This window comes from Gymnodraco acuticeps, unplaced genomic scaffold (assembly GCF_902827175.1).
Source record: "Gymnodraco acuticeps unplaced genomic scaffold, fGymAcu1.1, whole genome shotgun sequence".
Classification (NCBI taxonomy): Eukaryota; Metazoa; Chordata; class Actinopteri; order Perciformes; family Bathydraconidae; genus Gymnodraco; species Gymnodraco acuticeps.
Genome location: NW_022990441.1, coordinates 1,001,620 through 1,022,407, shown reverse-complemented (window position 1 = coordinate 1,022,407; position 20,788 = coordinate 1,001,620). Strand labels below are relative to the sequence as shown.

The 20,788-nt window shown below is 40.4% G+C and overlaps 1 protein-coding gene and 2 non-coding genes across 3 annotated transcripts in view; 1 reads left to right on the top strand and 2 right to left on the bottom strand.

The window, feature by feature from the left end:
• The window catches only part of LOC117552225 (F-BAR and double SH3 domains protein 2), a 61,645-nt gene extending 40,857 nt beyond the window's left edge, over positions 1-20,788 (bottom strand). The window contains exons 1-2 of the mRNA XM_034225563.1: positions 20,491-20,788; positions 15,610-15,707 (exon numbers count right to left, since the gene is read on the bottom strand). Coding sequence (XP_034081454.1) covers positions 15,610-15,707; positions 20,491-20,511 — 119 coding nt within the window. The 5' untranslated portion in view covers positions 20,512-20,788. The remainder of the gene's footprint in view (positions 1-15,609; positions 15,708-20,490) is intronic.
• On the top strand, positions 6,732-6,804 carry trnam-cau. Its single transcript has one exon. It is a non-coding gene; the product is annotated as a tRNA-Met (tRNA).
• On the bottom strand, positions 8,182-8,255 carry trnat-agu. Its single transcript has one exon. It is a non-coding gene; the product is annotated as a tRNA-Thr (tRNA).

The following is a 20,788-nucleotide window of genomic DNA, read 5'->3' as shown; positions in this document are numbered from 1 at the left end:
CTTTTGGCAAAGCTGAAAAATAAAACTCGAGAGAGATGAGTTATTGTTATTACAACGTGACTTCCAACTCTTTTTATTGGGTTCTTTTATTTGGGGTTAAGTACATTGTCAGAATAAGGGAGAAATTAATTTAACTTCTGTTAGACAGCTATCATACTGAATAAATATTTACTGTGAATGTATGCAAAAATGTATGGCATATGGCTGTGGCATTTGGGTGGATTTGCCATATCTCTGGCCACCCTGGGTCGATTTTGATGATTGACACCTCTTTTTAACCGTTAGAGCCAATAGAATCGAGGGGAAGTTCCTAAAATCCATCTAAACATTGCCATTGAGGAGGGAGAGTGATGCGCACGCAGTTTGCCCAAAACCGGAAGCTGGGTTGTAGCTATCATAGCTATCATATCAGCTAATAGCAGACAAACATTGAATGATGGATTATCAATAAACATTTCAAAGTGACACAGACACATTGGATTAACCTTCAGCAGCGTTTTTATCGTTTTAATGCCATTGAACACAACTTTTGATCAGAAAAACAGCAAAGGTAAGACATATTTTCCGTTTTGGCTCCGTAAAGCTACGTCGTGTGATGTCTGGTTTCGCCTTTGATGCCTGAGTTTTGTCACAGTGATGATACGTATACCTCTAGAATCTGTGGAATCTCAGCTTTAATCTGATATCTTGTTTGTGCAGATCCGATAAGTAATAAAGTATTTCTACCGTGAGTTCTGTGCTAAGTGCATTAGAATTGTTTCGCTCAGGGCTTGGTATTACTAGGGATGCTCCGATCGCCAATTTCGGGGCCGATCGCCGGAATCAGTAACGGCCGATCGCCGATCCGATCGAGTGGGCGGGGCCTAAATGGAAGATTTAAACATCACTTTAAATCTTCCATTTAAAGTGATGTTTAAAACTCAGTTAATGGGGCTCATTCACTGGAGCTTCCACGAACAACAATCAACTTAATTATTACATTCAAATAATGTACATTATTCAAGTTTACATTCACTTTGGATAATAACACGGGAGAAATTAGCGGAAGCGCTCTCTTTTCCTCTCTCCCCCCTCTCCCCCCTCTCTCCCTCTCCTGACAGCCTGTCAGTATCTCATGCAGCTCACTGATCCAGTAATGAGCGACCCGACAGTGAAGAATAAATATATTTATAATAACTAGTGTAGCTTGTTCCAGAGGTAGATAAAAAAGCTAAGTGTGTTAGGTCCAACTCTTGTGTGTTTCGCTCCGCTTACCGGTCCGGCGGGCGGAGCGGCAGGATTTCTGCTTCACACACGTTGCATACCGCTATTTTACTGTCTTTTTCGGACACCTTAAAATAATGCCAGACCGGTGAAGCCATTTTGGCGAGCTTGTTTTGTCGCACACAGAGAAAAGTGTCATGTATTTTACGTCATGCGATCGGCTCTCGCGATCGGCATGTTCAGAGAGCACCGATCAATCGGTAGAGAGTGAGTATCGGCCGATCTCGATCGGTGACCGATTGATCGGAGCATCCCTAGGTATTACCCTTGTGTTTCGTTTTGCTAAAAATGGTTCATATCGTCAGTTAGCTGAGTTTCTTCCCGTTAAGTGGGTATGAACGGGAAGACACACATTCATAGTTTGTTAAATGTTAAGAAGCCCTCAGACGCTGTTTCTTGCAAGATGTTGCGTTTTGCCCCCGGTACCTTGCAGGTTAGAGACCCCAGTGAATAAATGTGTAGGAAAATGATGTATACAATAGATTTTCCCAAAAATATACAGAAATATACACTACAGTGACATCTGGCGTCGTATTTGTAAGACATTTTTACTTCCGCATAAAAAAAGACCACCCGCGTGTGACGTCACATCAGGGAGAGCGGCCGGTCTAACGTATTAATAAACATGGTCCACAATGCTAGTGTTGACACAGAAGAGGTTGAAAATGTATATTCGTATGCATATGACGGACCACAACCTTATAATTATGAGCCTGCTAGGCGTCCAAGAGACCAGGAGCAGCCAAGGATTAGAAGAAATAACAGCCATCGGAGAGAAATGTGGTGTGAGGAGAACCAGTGGAGAACTGGGCAGCTGTCTTGGTGAGTGACCGGCGTTAGCTACAGTTAATGTTAGATAACGTCGGTCACATCACAACATTGTAAAGTTAGCCATCATATATCAGGCTATAACTATTGATAATATAGTAACGTTACTGGCAGGACTGTTGATACTGATCCATAACAGAAACTAATGCGCAAGTATCAGCCGTATCTCGCGTTACCTAATGCAACTCCACACTACGTCTTACGGTGCTGTGTACCCGAGGGGAGAGAGAGAGGAGCAAATGGGGGGGAGAGAGAGAGAGCAGCGAAGGGAGGAGAGAGATGTAATACGGTTTCCTGATAAACGTTTAGTTTGATAGACCTGCGCTTGTGTGGGAAATGTCAGCCCATTGCCTCTGGAGAGAGTATGTGCTGCAGGGGGGTTAGGAGGGGTCGTTGCACCTTGCACAACGCACCCAGGAACGAAAGCTATAGCTCCGGTCCTTTTCCTGTTAAGGAAACTGTGGGCTCGATGTCCTGACAGGCTGGAGTTTGTGCAACCTGTGAAATGCAATGTAAAATTACCGGAAAATATCAGCTCACTAAATCACAACCGCTCAAACCAACTACCAACTACTACCGTGAATTGGGCAGAGAAGGAGTCCGAGAAAGTTGCTTCCCTATGTGACGTAATATGACGCGTTTGATGTTAAAAAAAAAAAAAAAGTTTTTAGTAGCAGAGCTCAAAACGGCTACTTTCCCCTCTGAATTTCTCGTAAAACATATGAAATCCTATGGGCTCAGAACAGTCTCATAATACACACATGCACACAGAAGGATTCACACTTGTATTTCATGATCTGCAAAAGGATTCACACTTGTATTTCCGGATCCACACTTGTGTTTTTCAATGCACACACAAATGTGTTCCGTTTCATACACATGTAAATAAAATCCAAATACAGAAAAAAGTTTTACATATGTATTTTTGATCCTCACATATTTGTTTTCTGTTTAAAACCTCTGAACCTGCAAACACAAACCGCTTTCTGTGCATGGATCGCTGTGCATTCGTGTGTGGGTTTTTTGAGACTCTCCTGACGGTCAGCCGATTCGTACTTGTAATTTGTTCTATCTATAGCCAATCAGATGTCTCCTTCATTCTAAGCCAATCACATGAGCGCACCCCCACGAGGGTATGATTTATTGCGTAAAAATACTCGAAAATACTAAAAAGACGCATTTTGCACGCTTTTTGCATATTAGAAACGGAGTTGGCAACACTAAAACTGCAATATAATGTTTGTGTAGCAATAATACATATATTTTTTACATGTCTCCAGTACCGATAAAAAGACCGTTAACGTCAGAGTTTAACGGTACCACGGTCTTTAATAATTCAGCCCCGGGGCCCGTTTAATACCAGGGCTCGGTACCCATCCCTATGTGTGTATTACGAGACTGTTCTGAGCCCATAAAATTTACTTTTTTTAATTGTAATTTTCAGGCAAGGTTAAGCATAAATGTAGTAAAAATAAAAACCTGCAAGTTACTCTTTAAGAACCCCAGACTGAGGACTATTACAGGTTATTAGGGGTGTAACGGTTCACAAACATTTCGGTTCGGTACGTACCTCGGTTTTTAGGTCACGGTTCGGTTTGGTACGTTTTCGATACAGCAGAAAAAATTATCACAAAACATAAAATATGTTTTGGGTTTTTTAAATTATAATTAAACTGTGAATATTCACTCAAATAAATACAAAATATAATAAAATAAACATTAAGGTGCAGCATTTCGATGAACTGAAATAATCTGTATTTGAACTTTACTGTACTAGTACTCACAAAACATAAACTATTAGTTTTGGGGTTTTAATTATTATTAAACTGTAAAAATTCACTCAAATAAATACAAAATATAATAAAATAAACATTAAGGTGCAGCATTTCGATGAACTGAAATAATCTGTATTTGAACTTTACTGTACCTAAGCAGCCAGTTTGACATTATGACTTGCTTGTCATTGTATTTTCATGTTTTTTTAAAGAAAAATTAACTTGTCCACATTGCTTGCCGAAAGGGCAGATCTGCTGGCACTAACACTAACACCCTCTCGCTAGGGACAGAGGTAGCAGTTCAGGCCCAGCTCCAGGATTAAATGACTGAGGGGGCTGTTCAAAAATCCTAGGGGGCGACTTTTTTTTCACAACAACGAAAAATACTGGCAATGTAATGAATTGACACACCAAGTTTTTTTCATTCTCACTGCTCTACAATCTCTTTGCTTCTTTATTTGTATTCCGGATTGACCCCTCTCATTCTGTTCTTTTCCTCTGATCTTTAATAATAGATAGTACATTATTAGATGCCTGCACTTTGTTAGTCACGTTAACAGACTAACATTGATTTCCTCAATTTATAAATGGACAGGCTCTGTAATTATACCATAACCTTTTCTCCTCTATCCCTTAACTCGTCTTCCTATACAAATGTACTTACTTACTATCTACTCTAGTCATGTCAGCATTAAATAAAAATTAATCTGGTTGATTTTTTATTTTCAGGATTGAATGTTCAAACCAAGACCTAAAACCTGGCATTCCATAAGAAAGTGACTAATATATAAACCAAATGTAATATTGGATCAAATACTACACCAAATGGACAGACAGAGATTACAAATCCGTCACTAGATGTCGCTCATTGTACCAATACGGTTTATATAATAACATATTATTATTATAGTAAAAGGGCTCGCTTTGGCAAAAACCTGATCCATACAGGCAGCCCTAAATAATAACAGGTAAGCATCATGTGTGGTGCTATCTGTAGTTGTATTTTCTTTTTGTCGATTTCATCTTGTTTTCACAGAGCTGTGGAAATGAATTTCCCTGGGGACAATAAATCTAATCTAAACTAATTTAATATTCAATCCCACACTTGGCGATTGAGAACATATACATTCGTAATTTACCTCGTTTAAATCACTTTTGTTCTAATACTATGGATTTAGTTGACACTACTAGCCGACTTTCTTTTGTCCAATATTTTGCGGGAAGGTACATTGAATTAGAAGTAGAACAAGAAGAAGAAGGAGAATAAGTAGAGGTAGAAGAAGAAGAAGAAGAAGAAGAAGAAGAAGTAGAAGAAGAAGAAGAAGAAGAAGAAGAAGAAGAAGAAGAAGAAGAAGAAGAAGAAGAAGAAGAAGAAGAAGAAGAAGAAGAAGAAGAAGAAGAAGAAGAAGAAGAAGAAGAAGAAGCTTCTTATTATACATCCATGGGTAGAAGAAGAAGAAGTAGAGGTAGAAGAAGAAGTAGAGGTAGAAGAAGAAGAAGTAGAGGTAGAAGAAGACGAAGTATTAGAAAAATAAATACGCTAACACTACAAACAGGCACAACACTCTTACTCTGTTTTTACTGACATGTAACATTTTATTTTACCTTGCTCTATGTTTTTTAACGGACATTCCGAAAACGGGGACTTTGCCCGGAAAACGGGGACGTTCTGGTCCCCCATCCGACTGTGTTTACAGCTAAGCACACATGCTAACATTAATTAAGACTACAAGCTCACTTGGGGGTTGAGGCTTGTTTACACGTTGCTTGACTGCCTGCCCACATATCTGATCTAAACATAGTAACGTGTGTTGGGGAAAATAATTATTTAAAGTTATTTAATAATTGTGACATTTATTTAACTTTTCGATGGATGAATGATGCTCAAAGTGAGGGGGCAAATAAAACAACTTAGTAACCAATTTTAGTTGAACAATGCCGACAAACAGCTTTGGTTCGGTCCACCTGTCTTTGTCCGTCATCCTTGTACGTAACTGCGAAACCTGTGACCAGCTCTCATAGTATGCCTCTCGTCCAATGAAATTACTTGCTCGCTCTATGACGCGTTGAACCCAATGTGAGCAAATTACTCTGAATGCTGCGACTCAGCACCTGAGATTACTTCCAAAAAGTTGTTCACGTTCTCAAATTTTACATTTAACGTTATATTCATTCGGTACACTTCGGTACACATGTGTACCGAACCGAAGGACCCGTACCGAATAATTTCGGTACGGGTACGTGTACCGTTACACCCCTACAGGTTATGCATTCAATCACGGCCCCAAGGCCATACTGGTAATAGGAAGACAGCCTTTTGTAATAACATCTGTTTTAAATGAAAATGTCATTGTGTGTTCTTCATTGTGTTAGAAAACAGCAGTCAAACAAAAACAGGGAAGGGAAACAGTGGGGAAGACACAACAAGAAAGAAAAAACGTACTGTAAGTGCAGACAGCATAATTACCAACAATCTTCTCTATTCTTATTACAGCCCAAACAAATAGGACATTACTAATTGTCAAATGTTTCCCAAGACACAATTTCAAGTTTAACCAGTACAGTTTGTTTTTATAAACAGTGGCTGCTTAAGATTTATGGCTTTAGCTACAAAAAGGCTTCAAAGATTGAAATGTTTTTTTGTCATATGAACAAAAGCTACAGTTAAGTATTAATGACTGAATGAATCCTGCATACAAAACTGCAAGATTGCCAACTGTTAATGATCTACTGCAAGAGGCCAGAGCTCATGTTTAGTGTGTAACTCCACCCTTGTGCATGTCAGTTGAAACAGGACACGCTCTCTCCCCCGTTCTGCAGTGTGAGCGAGCAGTATCAATCACACATGTTCACAACACGGCACATGCCTCGTTGGCGCAGTAGGCAGCGCGTCAGTCTCATAATCTGAAGGTCGTGAGTTCGAGCCTCACACGGGGCAAAGATTTTGAAATTCATTTGAAAACAAGCATTAGATCAACAATACAGGGTCAAAAGCTTTTGAAAAGGAATACAAAAAGACCCTATTGCCCATGTGATTGCTCAAAACCCCAAAACAAATCTGTAAATATTTTTAAATGGAAAATACATAGTTTAACTTTACTTATTTAAGATAGGAACAGTTCTGTGTAATCACAACATTCACTTCTTCTTCCACATCAAAATCAGTTGAACATGACACTTGATCACAAGCGTATGTGTGTATGAAAACTGTGTCAAAACTGTCTCCTGACCCAGGGCATTAAAGCTCTTTCTTCTTGCTTTTGGAGATATGTGTGTCCTCAGTTTAGAACTACACTTTACTGACGGTGACAGCTCTTTTTATTATATATGTTAGTATCCACTTATTATTCTAATTTATTCTCTCAAGTTAATACAAGACTCATGGTGTCTGTAGAAAAGGCACTGCTGAGATTCAAACAGACAGGCGCTTTAACCAACTTTTGAAATTAAGTGCTAAATGCACAATATCTGAGCCTTGTGGTCATGCTTCATAGAGTCAAAGGACTAATGCACTGCTACTTGTGTGGTACTACACATTTCTGTTTCCATTAGCAGAAACTTGTCAAGTAGATAAAGCTGTGCTTCGGACATGCATTGCCGGGAGTTGAATCGAGGAAGCCACAGCGCCATTTCGAAATCAATTAAAAAGCATTGTTGTACTTGATAACCCCAAGCCCTTTAATATACTGGATTAAATCATCAGTAACATGTATTTTAAAACTGAGATTCCAAAATGGTAATGCTAGTAGTGCCACAAGTTTGTTCAGGAAGGGAGAACTATTGCAGACTATGTACTTAACTACACGACTACCTCCTGAGATCTTATAATAACCTCTTCTGTGTATGTATCCATAGAGAACTTCACAGTTACCCTTTCATGAACCCCAAAATCAACAACCTGAACCACAGAAAAGGTACTGTTGAGATTAAAACTCAGGATCTCCTGTTTACTAGGGACACAACAACATGCTGACTACAGTGGGGTTTGAACCTGTGACCCCCTGATCACAACACCAACGCACTAACCCACTGCGCCACACTTTCACTGAGAATGGTCTCAGACCACAAAAATAAAATAAAATGTCAGATAAATCCTTTTTTGGTACATCAAAGTTATTTGGCCCTGCAGATCAGCTCATTGTACACAGGAGCTAGTAATGCTAAGGGCCAATGCAAACTATGCACTTAACTACATGACAATACCCTTCTGAGATCTTTTAATAACCGCTAACGATGTATCTGTCCTACTTGCAGGACGCTTAGAACACTTCACAGTTACCTTGTCATAATCCCAATCTCATTTCAACCACAGAAAAGGCACTGCTGAGATTCGAACTCAAGATCTCCTGTTTACTAGACAGGCGCTTTAACCAACTAAGCCACAGCACCCTATGAGACTATACTAATCAGTAATCAAAATGACAGTGAATACAAGTAACTGCTCATAACAGATATCTAATCTACCTCTAGTTTTTTCCTTCTTTCAATTTTTCAAACAACTCTTTTTTTAGTGCATTGAAAAGGCCATGTTTGGATTTCAGACTAGGTTCTCCTGTTTAGTCGACAGGTACATTAACTAACTAAACCACAGTGCACTACAGAGATTAACCATACAGCAACTGGCTTCAACTGCGTTTCTTTATGGAATTTTTTTTTCCAAACTCAAAGATATTCGATGATGGGGAAACGACAAAGGAACACATTTTCACATCAAAGAACGTGGGACCAGGAGAGGTTTACCCATGTTAAACTGAAACCATCCATCCATCCATCCATCTTCTTCCGCTTATCCGTGGTCGGGTCGCGGGGGTAGCAGTTCCAGCAGAGCCCCAAACTTTCTTTTCCCTGGCGACATCAACCAGCTCTGACTGGGGGATCCCAAGGCGCTCCCAGGCCAGCGAAGAGATATAATCCCTCCACCTGGTCCTAGGTCTACCCCTTGGTCTCTTCCCAGCTGGACGTGCCTGGAACACCTCCCTAGGGAGGCGCCCAGGTGGCATCCTAACTAGGTGCCCGAACCACCTCAACTGGCTCCTTTCGACGCGAAGGAGGAGCGGCTCAACTCCGAGTCCCTCCCTGATGACCGAACTTCTCACCTTATCCCTAAGGGAGACACCAGCCAACCTTCGGAGAAAACCCATCTCGGCCGCTTGTATCCGCGATCTCGTTCTTTCGGTCATTAAACTGAAACCTTCATTGAGTAATAGTAGTAGTATATTAAAGTATGGTCTGAGACCACAAAAAGTCTGAGTTCCTTTTTGGTAAATCTAAATTATTTGGCCCTGCAGATCAGTTCATTTTACATTGGAGGTAGTAATGCTAAGGGCCAATGCAAACTATGGAAAATAACCTTTTCAGATCTTTAATAATCGCTTACGATGTATCTGAAAATCCTACTTGCAGGCACTTAGAAACGGTTTGTAGAGTGGCTTAGACAGGCCGGGGAGTGTTACGATTCGTAGACACAGAGTACCTCCCTATCTCTCATCAATTTCCAACTAAGGCTCCAGTGGGGACCTTGTTCCCTGAGTGTGCCTCTCCACCTATGTTTCTTACTCTCTTACTTGCTACCCTTTGCCCTCAACCTATTCTAAGGGAGTGCTTGTTCTTCCGTCTGTCTGTCTGTCTGTGTCTGTATATTCTCTTGTTCCGATTAACCCAGCCACATTTTTTCTTGTTTTGTGTCTATATCTACGCCGGGATCCGGAGTCGAGGCTGATCCTCTTGCTGTAGTCCTGTGTCCTGGATCCTCTATCCTGAGTTCTGGATTAAGTCGTGGACTTCGGGTCGTGGCTAAACCTGTCTCTGCGTTCTCTCTGAGTTCCTTTTTGGTAAATCTAAATTATTTGGCCCTGCAGATCAGTTCATTTTACATTGGAGGTAGTAATGCTAAGGGCCAATGCAAACTATGGACTTAACTACATGAAAATAACCTTTTCAGATCTTTAATAATCGCTTACGATGTATCTGAAAATCCTACTTGCAGGCACTTAGAACACTTCACAGTTACCTCATAATCCCAATCTCATCTCAACAACCTGAACCACAGAAAAGGCACTGCTGAGATTCGAACTCAGGATCTCCTGTTCTTCGACTTCGGGTCGTGGCTAAACCTGTCTCTGCGGTCCTGCCTGGGTCTCGTCTTGCTGCTTCCCTGAAGGCTCCCACAGGATTGTAGTTGACATCTTCGTAGATTCATCTTCTTATTACAGACACATGCATTTCCTAACATTTGGACTATATGCTGTCAAATGTATTATCTCTTCGATTTACACACGGCATCTATTGCACATCTGTCCGTCCTGGGAGAGGGATCCCTTCTCTGTTGCTCTCCCTGAGGTTTCTCCCATTTTTCCCCTCTAAACTGTGGGTTTTTTCTCCGGAAGTTTTTCCTTGTACGATGTGAGGGTCTAAGGATAGAGGGTGTCGTTTTTTTTCTCATACTGATATTCTGAACAATCTGTGCTGTTGTATTTGCTGTAAAGTGTCTCTACTGTAGGCTATTTTTATTATATGTACAGCACTTTGGCTCGACCAAAAATCGTTTATAAATGTGCTATATAAATAAAACTTGATTTGATTTGATTATAATTTACTGCTAAGACTCAAATCTCCCTGTACCCAATCCATCTCACGCAACGAGTCAACCAGAGTGATACACAAACAAAAACATTACGATGGAGTACCTTACAGCTTCTTCTTGAGAATATTACTAATTTCCTTAAGAAATCTTAACGTTTCATCTGTGTGACGCAAAAAAAAGTTGCAAAATAATTGTGAAATTAACTAAAGTGACCAATTTTCAGCAGCTGCAGCTGAACGTGGCAGTTATATGAGTCAACTAATACATTCGACAGTATTTAAAATAAAAAATTTAAATTATATATACATTAAATATATCATTATGCAACTTTTAATCTCTGGTTCTGTCACCTAAATACATATATTAGTGACATGCTGGCCTTCTGACACTCAGGTACAGCAACAATAAGCTCTGTGCTAAGTGTACTTGAGTACTAGTAAGGGCCTCTGGAACATACAATTAATGTCAACACCAGTACACATATAGACACATGCACTAACACACATCCCCACTAGGGTCTTAGGACATGTCTATGCTTCTGCAACCATGGTGACCCTGCAGTAGAAACCACATATGTAAATATGGACACCCATCACAAACCTTTGATAGGGACAGTGTGTTTCTTATGAAAGATTGTTAACAGAAAGAACAGAGCTTTAAGATTGTATGTCTTGAATAGCTATTTCACTTCGAATGTGATCATATAAATGGTATGTTCTGTTAGTGTAGTGAGGATATACTGTACTTCTTTTAAGTTGTTTTTCTGTGCCTTTGTATTCTTTAGACTTGCTTTTTCACACTTGTTTGCTCACAATCTTTTTATAATGTCCTTAAAACTCTCCTCCCCCACCTCCCACCTCTGCATTTTTCCCACCCTTATCCCTTCATTTTTGCCTATTGCATTTTGCGTTCTTGCTCTTTCTTCTAACTACTCCTTCTCTCCTTCCTGATCTCTCTGTCCCTCTCTCTCACTTTCTCATCCCTCTATTCTGCCTGGCCATCATTTGTGTGCGGTAAAGCAGTGTCAGCATCAGCTGTGCATGAAGTAGGCAGAAAGAAAATGCCCAGATGAGTGTGTGTCTGAAAGGAAATACTTAAGTGCTTAGGAGTGGACACTAAGTGTGTGCGGGCCGAGAGAGGGAATGATCAAACATGGGAAAACAGCTGAGATCAATGGTTTGCAGGCCACAGCCTGAGATCAGTGACAACAGGATAAGCAACATGAGTCACAGACAGAGATAGAGGCGGAGGAGGGAGGTCATGTTTTCACACTGCACGATCGCCACAAGACACAATAGAGCAGATCCTCCACAGATTTTCCTCTCAAAGACCAAGAAGGCAAAAACATTCACTAATGTCATTTAAGTATACAGAAAAATAGATAAGTAGCAAGCTAACAGTAGAATAACGTTTTGATACAATAGCAAGAACAATGCTTTGTGGTTTGCCTTGATTTGTGTAAAAAACAAGGTGTTTTTGCTAATGTTTAAACAGTAAATCACTTTATAAACCAGAGTCAGGGCTTTCCAAATGTATAGTAGGCAAATAGCACCTCAGCTGTCTGATTGTGATGTAACAAATATTTCCCAAGTTTCAGAAGGTCATGATTGAAGATTGCCTCATTTTGAGACGGACAGGACAATGTCATGTTACCTTTCATAGGGCTGCTCGATTATGGCAAAAATCATAATCTCGATTATTTGGGTCAATAATTCTAATTGCGATTATTAAATGTGATTATTCATTGACTTTGAAAACATCCATTTATTAGAGAAATAAAATGTGAACAGTATGTTTTTAACAGTTGATTACCCTGAACTTTAAGTATAATTCAACTTAAAAAAAAAAAGTAATAATAAAAAAATAATCGTTTTATTTAGATTACGTTGTTTTCGTAATTGTTGCAAGCCATAATCATGATTAAAATACGATTAATTGAGCAGCCCTACTTTCATATCAGCCGTATCCCTCTGGGGCTAGTACTACCTGGGGTCCTCTTGTGAGTTTCAATAACAGCAGAGCCTGTCTGTGCTGTAATTTGGCTATACACAGGGGCCTCCTAATTATATTAGCAGGGCGCGCATCAGCCGTGCATTCATTTGGGCCTTTTCCCCCCAATGAGTCCTTGATATTCTGTTTCTCCTCTTCCTAAATTATAGAAGCTGCAGTGAAAGCATTAATGAGGACTCTGATAGCATTTTGCGTTGAAGTTGGGGTGGCTAATCTAGCAACTCAGCATGGGAACCCATTATGTTTTAATGATATCTGCAGAAACCTCCTAAGATTTGGTCATTTGGTAATCTATCCTATGCAAATGTGCCACACAAGACATAGGGGGGGGGGGGGGGTACATTCCTAAATCACATCAGGGCCCCGGGTAAATCAGTGCAGTCCAGGCATCAGCTACAGAAACTGTCACTTTCATCCTTTGTTTTCTCACGACTGTCACTTCATGACTGATGTGGCTCTTTGTAGATTCTTCATACAGCACTCTGTCTAGACTTTGGGAAATTTGAGTTTACAACCTGTCTGCAAGTAGCGTACTCTTACACCAAAGCAAAAAAAGCACCTTAACAGGGGATGTATTGTTCTAAAGCCCAACGAGTTAATACCACCAATGGCCACAGATTTATAAAGCAGTGGTGCAGGGCAAAGCATCCAATTCCCTTTTCAAAAAGTATATGCACAATGATGGCCTTGCAATTCAATGTACAAATAAAGCCAATATAAAACAACGGTAATTATGAAAAAGTGTCTAATGATGTTCTGTATTTTGTGTTAGTGCGGGTGTGTGTGTAGCTGTGGGGCAGACATAAGGGAATGGGGGATTTAGTTGGATTGAAGACACCAAGTTGACTCCTTGAGTCCGTCCACTCATCAACATTTCTCCTCTTCCCCTCTTTCTCTTATCCTCTCCCATAAACTAGCCAAGCTAAAAGTCTGTCCTGGGGGGTAAATAGACTGCTCCATCTTTCTTACCTTTTTCTTTATGTGTTTCTTTATTTTTCCTATTTTACTGTTTTCCAAATAGTAAAGACATTTGATAAATGTGCTATAGCTAGTAACTTATATGTGCTTGTGTGTTGATTAAAGACAGTCTGTGGATTAATTACAGCCCGTCCACACGGCGGCGTACGTTGAAGCTTCAACGCTTCTGCCCATTCACTTTGAATGGTGTGACGTCACGCTTTGCTGAACTGCATTATGGGAGCGTTGCTTCGCTTTGCTCGCTTCAAAAGTTGAGCAATGTTCACCTTTTGAAGCTTCGGCGGAAGCGTCAGCCAATCAAATCATATGCCAGTACAAGCTCTAGCCAATCAAACCGCGTGCTTGTGTGTCCGGGGCGGGAGATTCATGTGATTGGTTGTTGGTCGAGTTTAAGACACGCCCGCCGGCAAGCTTCAATGCACACCGCCGTGTGGACGCTGCGTTAGGGTCAATAACCTCAGAGCAGATTTGTGGATTTAAGAGTAAAAATCTACTGTAGGCTTCAGGCAAGAAAATGTGTGTTCAACAACACAAAGTCCTTTCACTGACTGTCTACATTGCGGTTATTAAATCATCCTGACCCTGGATGGTGACAAGTTAGTAAATTCTTCTCCCTGTGGAAATCTCGGCTGCGTTATAAACTACATTAACTATTTAGGCTTGCAAGCAACTAGTCATTATTTTCAATATTAATGAATGTACAGTAAATATATGTTTTAGAACAGTACCATAGGGGACGTAACGTATTCTTTCCTTGATCATGCACATGGTAAACAACACAAATATGTGCTGGAATCCAAGGGAGTAGAGCTAGCTTACATTAGCCGTTAGCAGCTGGTATCGCCATCCTTTTGAATTACATTAGATTCAAGATGTCAAAAGCTACAGTGTAGTGGTTGGCAATTAGAATCCCAAGTCCCAGGCTTCTTCAACAATATAACATACAGTATACTTAAGACACCAAAGAAATAAAGAAATAAAACAAAGCTATACAAGTAAATTATATATGTGTGAAATCAAACTATGTCTAGCCTTTCTGATGACTCTCTCACAAAATATCTATACAATATGGTCAAATGAGTGCCACTAGTACAGAGACAGAAACACTAGTAGGGTCTCATCGCTTGCCAAAGAATACATTGATAAAGCAGATGCTTGTTGCTGCAGGGCTTGAGTCCAGATCTTCCAATTGAGAGGCGGTCTCTCCTTAATCACTGCACCACTCTGCTCCTCCTGTTTTTACTACCAGGAGAATGTGCCATCAGAAATAATTAGAACACATTGAAGGTTAGAGGGATGCACTAAGAAAACTCTGGAGGCGGCGTCTTTAAACCAAGAGGATGACAAAGCCAATTTCAAGATCTGAACCCAGTGGCGTGTAGCTCCATTCCTCACAGACACGCAGAACTAACACATTGTGCTGGCTCTCCCTCTCTCTCACAAGTCAGACATGGGCCGTGTGCACTCCCCAAAAACCAGCAGTAACAAGGCAATCTGCTTTTCAACAGCTGGAGTTGCCCCCAAAAGAGAGAGGGAGAGAAAGAGAGGGAAGTCTCAGGGAGAATAGAGGTAGAGAAAGTGTGAACATGAGGAACAGAGAGAGGATGGAAACAGAGTATTAGAGAGTTCCATAAATAATCAATGCTTAGTCAACACAGAAAATGAGAGTGTGTGAAAGAACCAAGGTTTCCTCCCAATGCCAAATCCAAAAGGGAAAATTGCCAGACTCACACACGTCATGAATAAACAGAGCTGGGTCAAAATGAAAAAGAAAGATATGGGGACGGACAAAAAGATAGTCGGAGCAAAGGAGACAGAGTAAAATACAGAGAAGATGATAGAAGGAGATACAGAATTACATTTGGAAGACAGTTAGAAAGAAGCAGAAAGCAGAAGGAGTGCAGCAGGAAATTCCTTCAACATTTTCGCGACCTTTTGTCCTTCTCAAAAAACCGGAATATGACAATAATCCTTTTCCTATTTTTCTTTCTTTAGCCTCTCCTCCTTCGTTTTTCCTTCTTTCTTATTTTATTTGCATGGCTGTGTCCATGTGTGCATGCTGTGCATATCAGTCACATCATGACTAGATTTCAAATCCTCTGGCAGTTAGTCAGTGTTTTCTTCAGGGTTGTGTTACTGTAGTACACGCATGCGATAAGGACATGTTCATACCTCATGTCTTCCAGCAGGTCACATTCAGTCTGGTGTTTAAAGTGCAGTCTTGTCATCTGCTCTGCATGTGTGTTCTTCAGCTCCTGTGTCACTTTGACCTGGAAGAAACAAAAAGACACGTCAAGAGAAGGGGTTTGGCATTTGTTCATCCGTCTGCCGTGCACGTGGGTTAGCTATTTCAAGGCTCATATTCACCAAACTCATCCCTACAAGAAATCTTTCCATATTGATAATATCAATAATGAGGTATAAAACTAGATATCATCTGAGACTTTGGTGTATTTTTTAGGGATGCACCGAATATTCGGCCACCGAAAATTATCGGCCGAAAATGGTTAAAAAGGCCCTTTCGGCTTTCGACCGAAAGGGTTTTAGCACCGAAAAAATATCACCGAATGTCAGAACAGGCTTACGTTGGTAACCTAACGTGTTGTTGTGATGACGTAATAAAGACGCGGCGACCATGCTCGCGGCTGGCTCACAGGGGGGGGGGGAACATTGACCTTTGTCATCGAGATTGCCCTGAGCCTTTAACAAATCGTATTAAATAATCTGATGACAGACTGTAAACAGAATAGCTGACATTTTAACAAACTAAATAACTCAGTTTCCTCTAATCATTAACCCATGTTTGTATCATGTAGTTAACTCCGTGTGTAGCTGCTAGCATACATAACACCTGACGTGGAAACGTTACTCGTGGATGGGGCTACAGAGCTGCTAGAAAGACGGTCGAACCCGGTACATTCCTCCGTCTGCATGCGGTGCACTTTTGCTAAATGTTTAGACAAATGGTCGTGCTTACATGCTAAACTCTTATTGCACTTATGGTAACAAGTATTCTCCACATCGAGACGGGTCAAGTTTAACCACACCTCGGAGCGCGTTCTCTCCGCCATCTCCGCAGTGTGCTCTGCTGCATGTAGCAGCTGCGTGTGTGTAAACTGCCCCGCCCCCTCGCACACAGACGGGGGAGAGAGATCTCGTCTGATCGAAAATACACCATAGACGCATTTGTTGTCTTTGCATATTAGAAACGAGTTGGCGACACTAAGACTGCGATATCATGTTTTTTAGCAATAATACATGACATATATAAATGTACTGTATGCATTCAAAAGTGCTGAATAAATGTTTTATGGACCCATAATAGTGATTATTATTTAAGTTTTGCCATAATCATGTCTATTTCCATAATCAGGTAGCTGAACAACATTGGTAAAAAATGTATACATTATATATATATATTTTTCTATTAATCATTTTCGGCCTTTCGGCACTCGGTTTTCGGCCAACTGTTTCCTATTTTCGGTATCGGTTTCGGCCAAGAATTTCCCATTCGGTGCACCCCTAGTATTTTTAGTAGAAATGGTTGAGTGAACTGTGAATGCCTCTACCTGCCTGAAAGTCATATAAAAATTCCTTATTTATAAGGTTTGTTTTTCAAAATAATTGTCATTATTGATGATCTTTTCTTATGAATTGTCTTTAAAAAATAGAGACCTTGAACTATCAAATCAAAGATATTCAATCTATAATGAGATGCAACAGACACATGCAGTAAATGCAAACATTTAGCTAGAGACAGAATTGTTCTCGTCATCTGACGTTATAAACTGAATGATTATTAAAACAGTGGATTCTTTTGTTGTTGGTCCACTAATCAAATTGGTGGATTTCTATAAACAGTATTAAATCAAAACATCATAATTCTGCTGTAATTTATTTTTGATTAGTCCATATTTGTCTCAAAAAAGCTGATAGAGAAAGTCAGAGAAAGGTATTTTTAGCTCTGAGGTGCAGACTGTGCAAATGTGGCTTATATTCTTCTGAAGGACTTTCTTGCTTAGTATACCGATAGACTATTAGTTACTAAGAATTAGGCTACTGAATCACAGAAACCCACTTACACATACAAGGAGAGATAATTTAACTCCCATCAATCAATCTATCTGACAATCACAGTCGTCTAGCTTGAGTGTGCTCAGCTTGAGAGTCAAGTGAAAGGAACGGGCACACATTCCCATCAGTAATTCATTCAGCGTAACAATCAGTGTCTGGGTCATGTCAGACTTCTGGAGAGGCTGGAGGAGGTTTTGTGAAGTTAGAGGTGACTGAAGACACATTTAAAAGCCTATAACAGCATTTCAGCGCAGACAGACTCCATGTGCATTTGTGAAAGATGTGCTTTTTATCACCTTATATGAAAATCAATGTGGCGGATGAGAACAGTAGCTATAACCCTGCACTCAAAACAGTGATGTGCAAAAAAGACAGAGCGATAACCCCTTCAAATGCAGACAAACGATCACACATGCATACACTCCTGCCGACACGTACAGAGTCACTGTGTTGGTCATTGTGTATTGTCGGGTGAGTTCCATCGCCTATTCATCAGAGTAACAGTGGGCAAATTCATGACTGTTCTAGACACAACAATCAACAACATTACACAAACACATACACACACTTTCATGTGCTGTGTCTTTGAAGGTAAGGAGGGAGTGGTTCATTAAACTATCAGGGAGAAATGACATCACTTGATTTGACCTTCTATCACTCACAAGGGGAAAGAGGGGAAGGGCAGGGGTGACATGGGAAGAAACAATTAGAAATGTTGCTGGTGTTTGGCTGTGTGAAAGAGTGGGAGAATATGAAGTGAAAGTAAAGAAAAGAAGAGGGTGACAGTGACCGTGAAAAATGTGGGATATGGTGAAGTTAATTATGAGAAATGCAGTTTATTAAAGGTCATGTGAAAGGAGAAGAGCTCAGCTGGTGAAGTGGTACTTCGTACTTCGCTGAAAGAGTAGTTCCTGTTCCCACATTTAACAGTGATTCAAATGTACAACCTCAGCTGTTAGGGTTGGCTAATGAGTTCAAAACTCTAATATATCAGGAAATATTAAAATATTTGCCATGTACAGAACGTATATATTTATTATTTTATCATGATAGCCTACTTCTGTTATGTTCCTCCTGTTACATTTAAGTAAGAAATAAATACTGAGCTATTTGCTGTTTTGTTTGCAACTGCTGGTTGTAAGTAATTTGTTGTGTATTTTATTGTCCATTTGTAGAATAACAAGAACGATATGACCTATTTTGACACTAATTGAATACATTAAATTAGTCCAACCCTAGTAATATTATAACCATGATGAATAATGACGTAGATTAATACAAAAACTCCACAAGATGTGGTCTCCCAAACTCCTACCCCAGTTTGTGGCAATATTCATTAGCATATGTGATAGATTGATGGATGGGGCGGCTGACCCGCAGTGTGTGAATGTTAGTCTTCTCTGAGCAGGTGGCCCCATTGTGGCCGCCTTTGCCTGAATGTAGGTGAATGCTGACTTGTTATGTACAAGTACTTAGACAGGTCACAAAGACTGGAATAGGCTATATCTATTCAGTGCATTTACCATTTACCACAGATGGATTATACCAAACCAGCTCAGTCTGTAAGCAGATGTGCTGAGACAGACAACACACTAAGGGCTGTTTGTGTAGCACTGGGAGAGAAATTATTAGTATCCAACAGCCAAATGCTGATACACTGGCTGTTGTGCTGAAGGCTGTGTGTACTGAGTGCCAGACATATTGGCAGGGGGGTATGAGATCAGTATTTAGAAAATCATTTAGTTGTATTCTTGGAAGGATTTTCACAACAAACTGCATGGGAAAGATACATGACAGCTGACAAATGAGATCTAACAAAATCAATAATATAACTGTAATGGTGTATTTGATGATGACACGCTGTGGAGGAACACAACCATATTGGTCACTCCAGCCATGATAAAAGGACCTATTGAAGTGTGTATACAGTGTATGTGTTTACAGACATGATATGACATGTTCAAAGAAAGTCTGTGTGTGGAAACCCAGAGCATAAATGGCACTGGGGCAATATGTGGTAATTAAGAAAACCGTGCAGTGGTTCACAGCAGAGTAATTGGCTCTCATGCATCTATTTTAGGACACACACACACACTCCTAGAAAGCAATACACAAGCAACTTGCATATCCTCACATACACAACAGTGGGTACCAAGCTATAGGGGACTGTGGTCTTTTCTCAGCCCATACAGAATCAATAAGTCAGTATTGGACATGGCTCTGCCAGCATGTCTCCCTCAGTGTGTGTGTGTGTGTGTGTGTGTGTGTGTGTGTGTGTGTGTGTGTGTGTGTGTGTGTGTGTGTGTGCGCGCGTGTGTGTGCGCGCGTGCCTGTGTGTTTAGCTTTTGTCAGCTCAGCCTTTGAAGAAAATAAGTGACCCTGGACGGACTGAAGGTCTTCCCTTGCTTAACACATAAGCATCACAACGTGGTAGAATGGCAGCTTTTGTTAATGCTGCTGTAATAAATTAACTATAAATTAGCAAATGAATACCTGAGCTTCACTACATTGAAGTTAAATTGTAGAGAGTGGTAATGTCTATACGGTTACTAGCTTAAACGTTGCTGCCATAAGGCAACGTGCAGATGCTAATGTACATTTGCAATATTAATTTAAAGTTATTTCTACAACAGGGCGTTCTCTTATTAAAAGCCACAATATAACATTATCCTACTATCATGCTTTGCTTCTTTGTATAAAACGTCTCATATTAGCACACCTAGCGTTTCCTAGCTAACGTTATTTGACGTCTGACGGCTCGCGCTACACCGTTGGATAGATATTAATATCACTAGGTACTGTCTAACATAGCTAGCAAAAGCTGCTAATGGTGGCTATCAAATGTATTTTAATTGTTCTTAAGCCTGGAGCATTGGACGCTTTATGTATTGAAGGTAAAACACAACATAAGGTTACTACAGTACACACTGTATCTGTCTCTCATTGTCTGAAACATAACGGACTCCAGAAATCACTCACCTTCCTCGGCGGCGGCTGCATTTTGGAGTATTATTGACATGAATGGTATTTCCCTTGCGAGATGTATTGTCATTCCAAGAGGAAATCCAAAAATCAGTGGAGGACTATTATTGTGTCTCCTCAAACCAAAAATCCTCCCCTCCAGACGACAGGGAGGAAACACGGGAGTTAAATTTGTACTCCGGCGGCCATGATTGATGATAAATGGCTAGTTTGTACAGAGCTACGAGGAGAGACTGGACCCACTTGTGTTGGCTGCTGCCACTACCACAGTACTAGTGTGTACTGTACTGTGTTG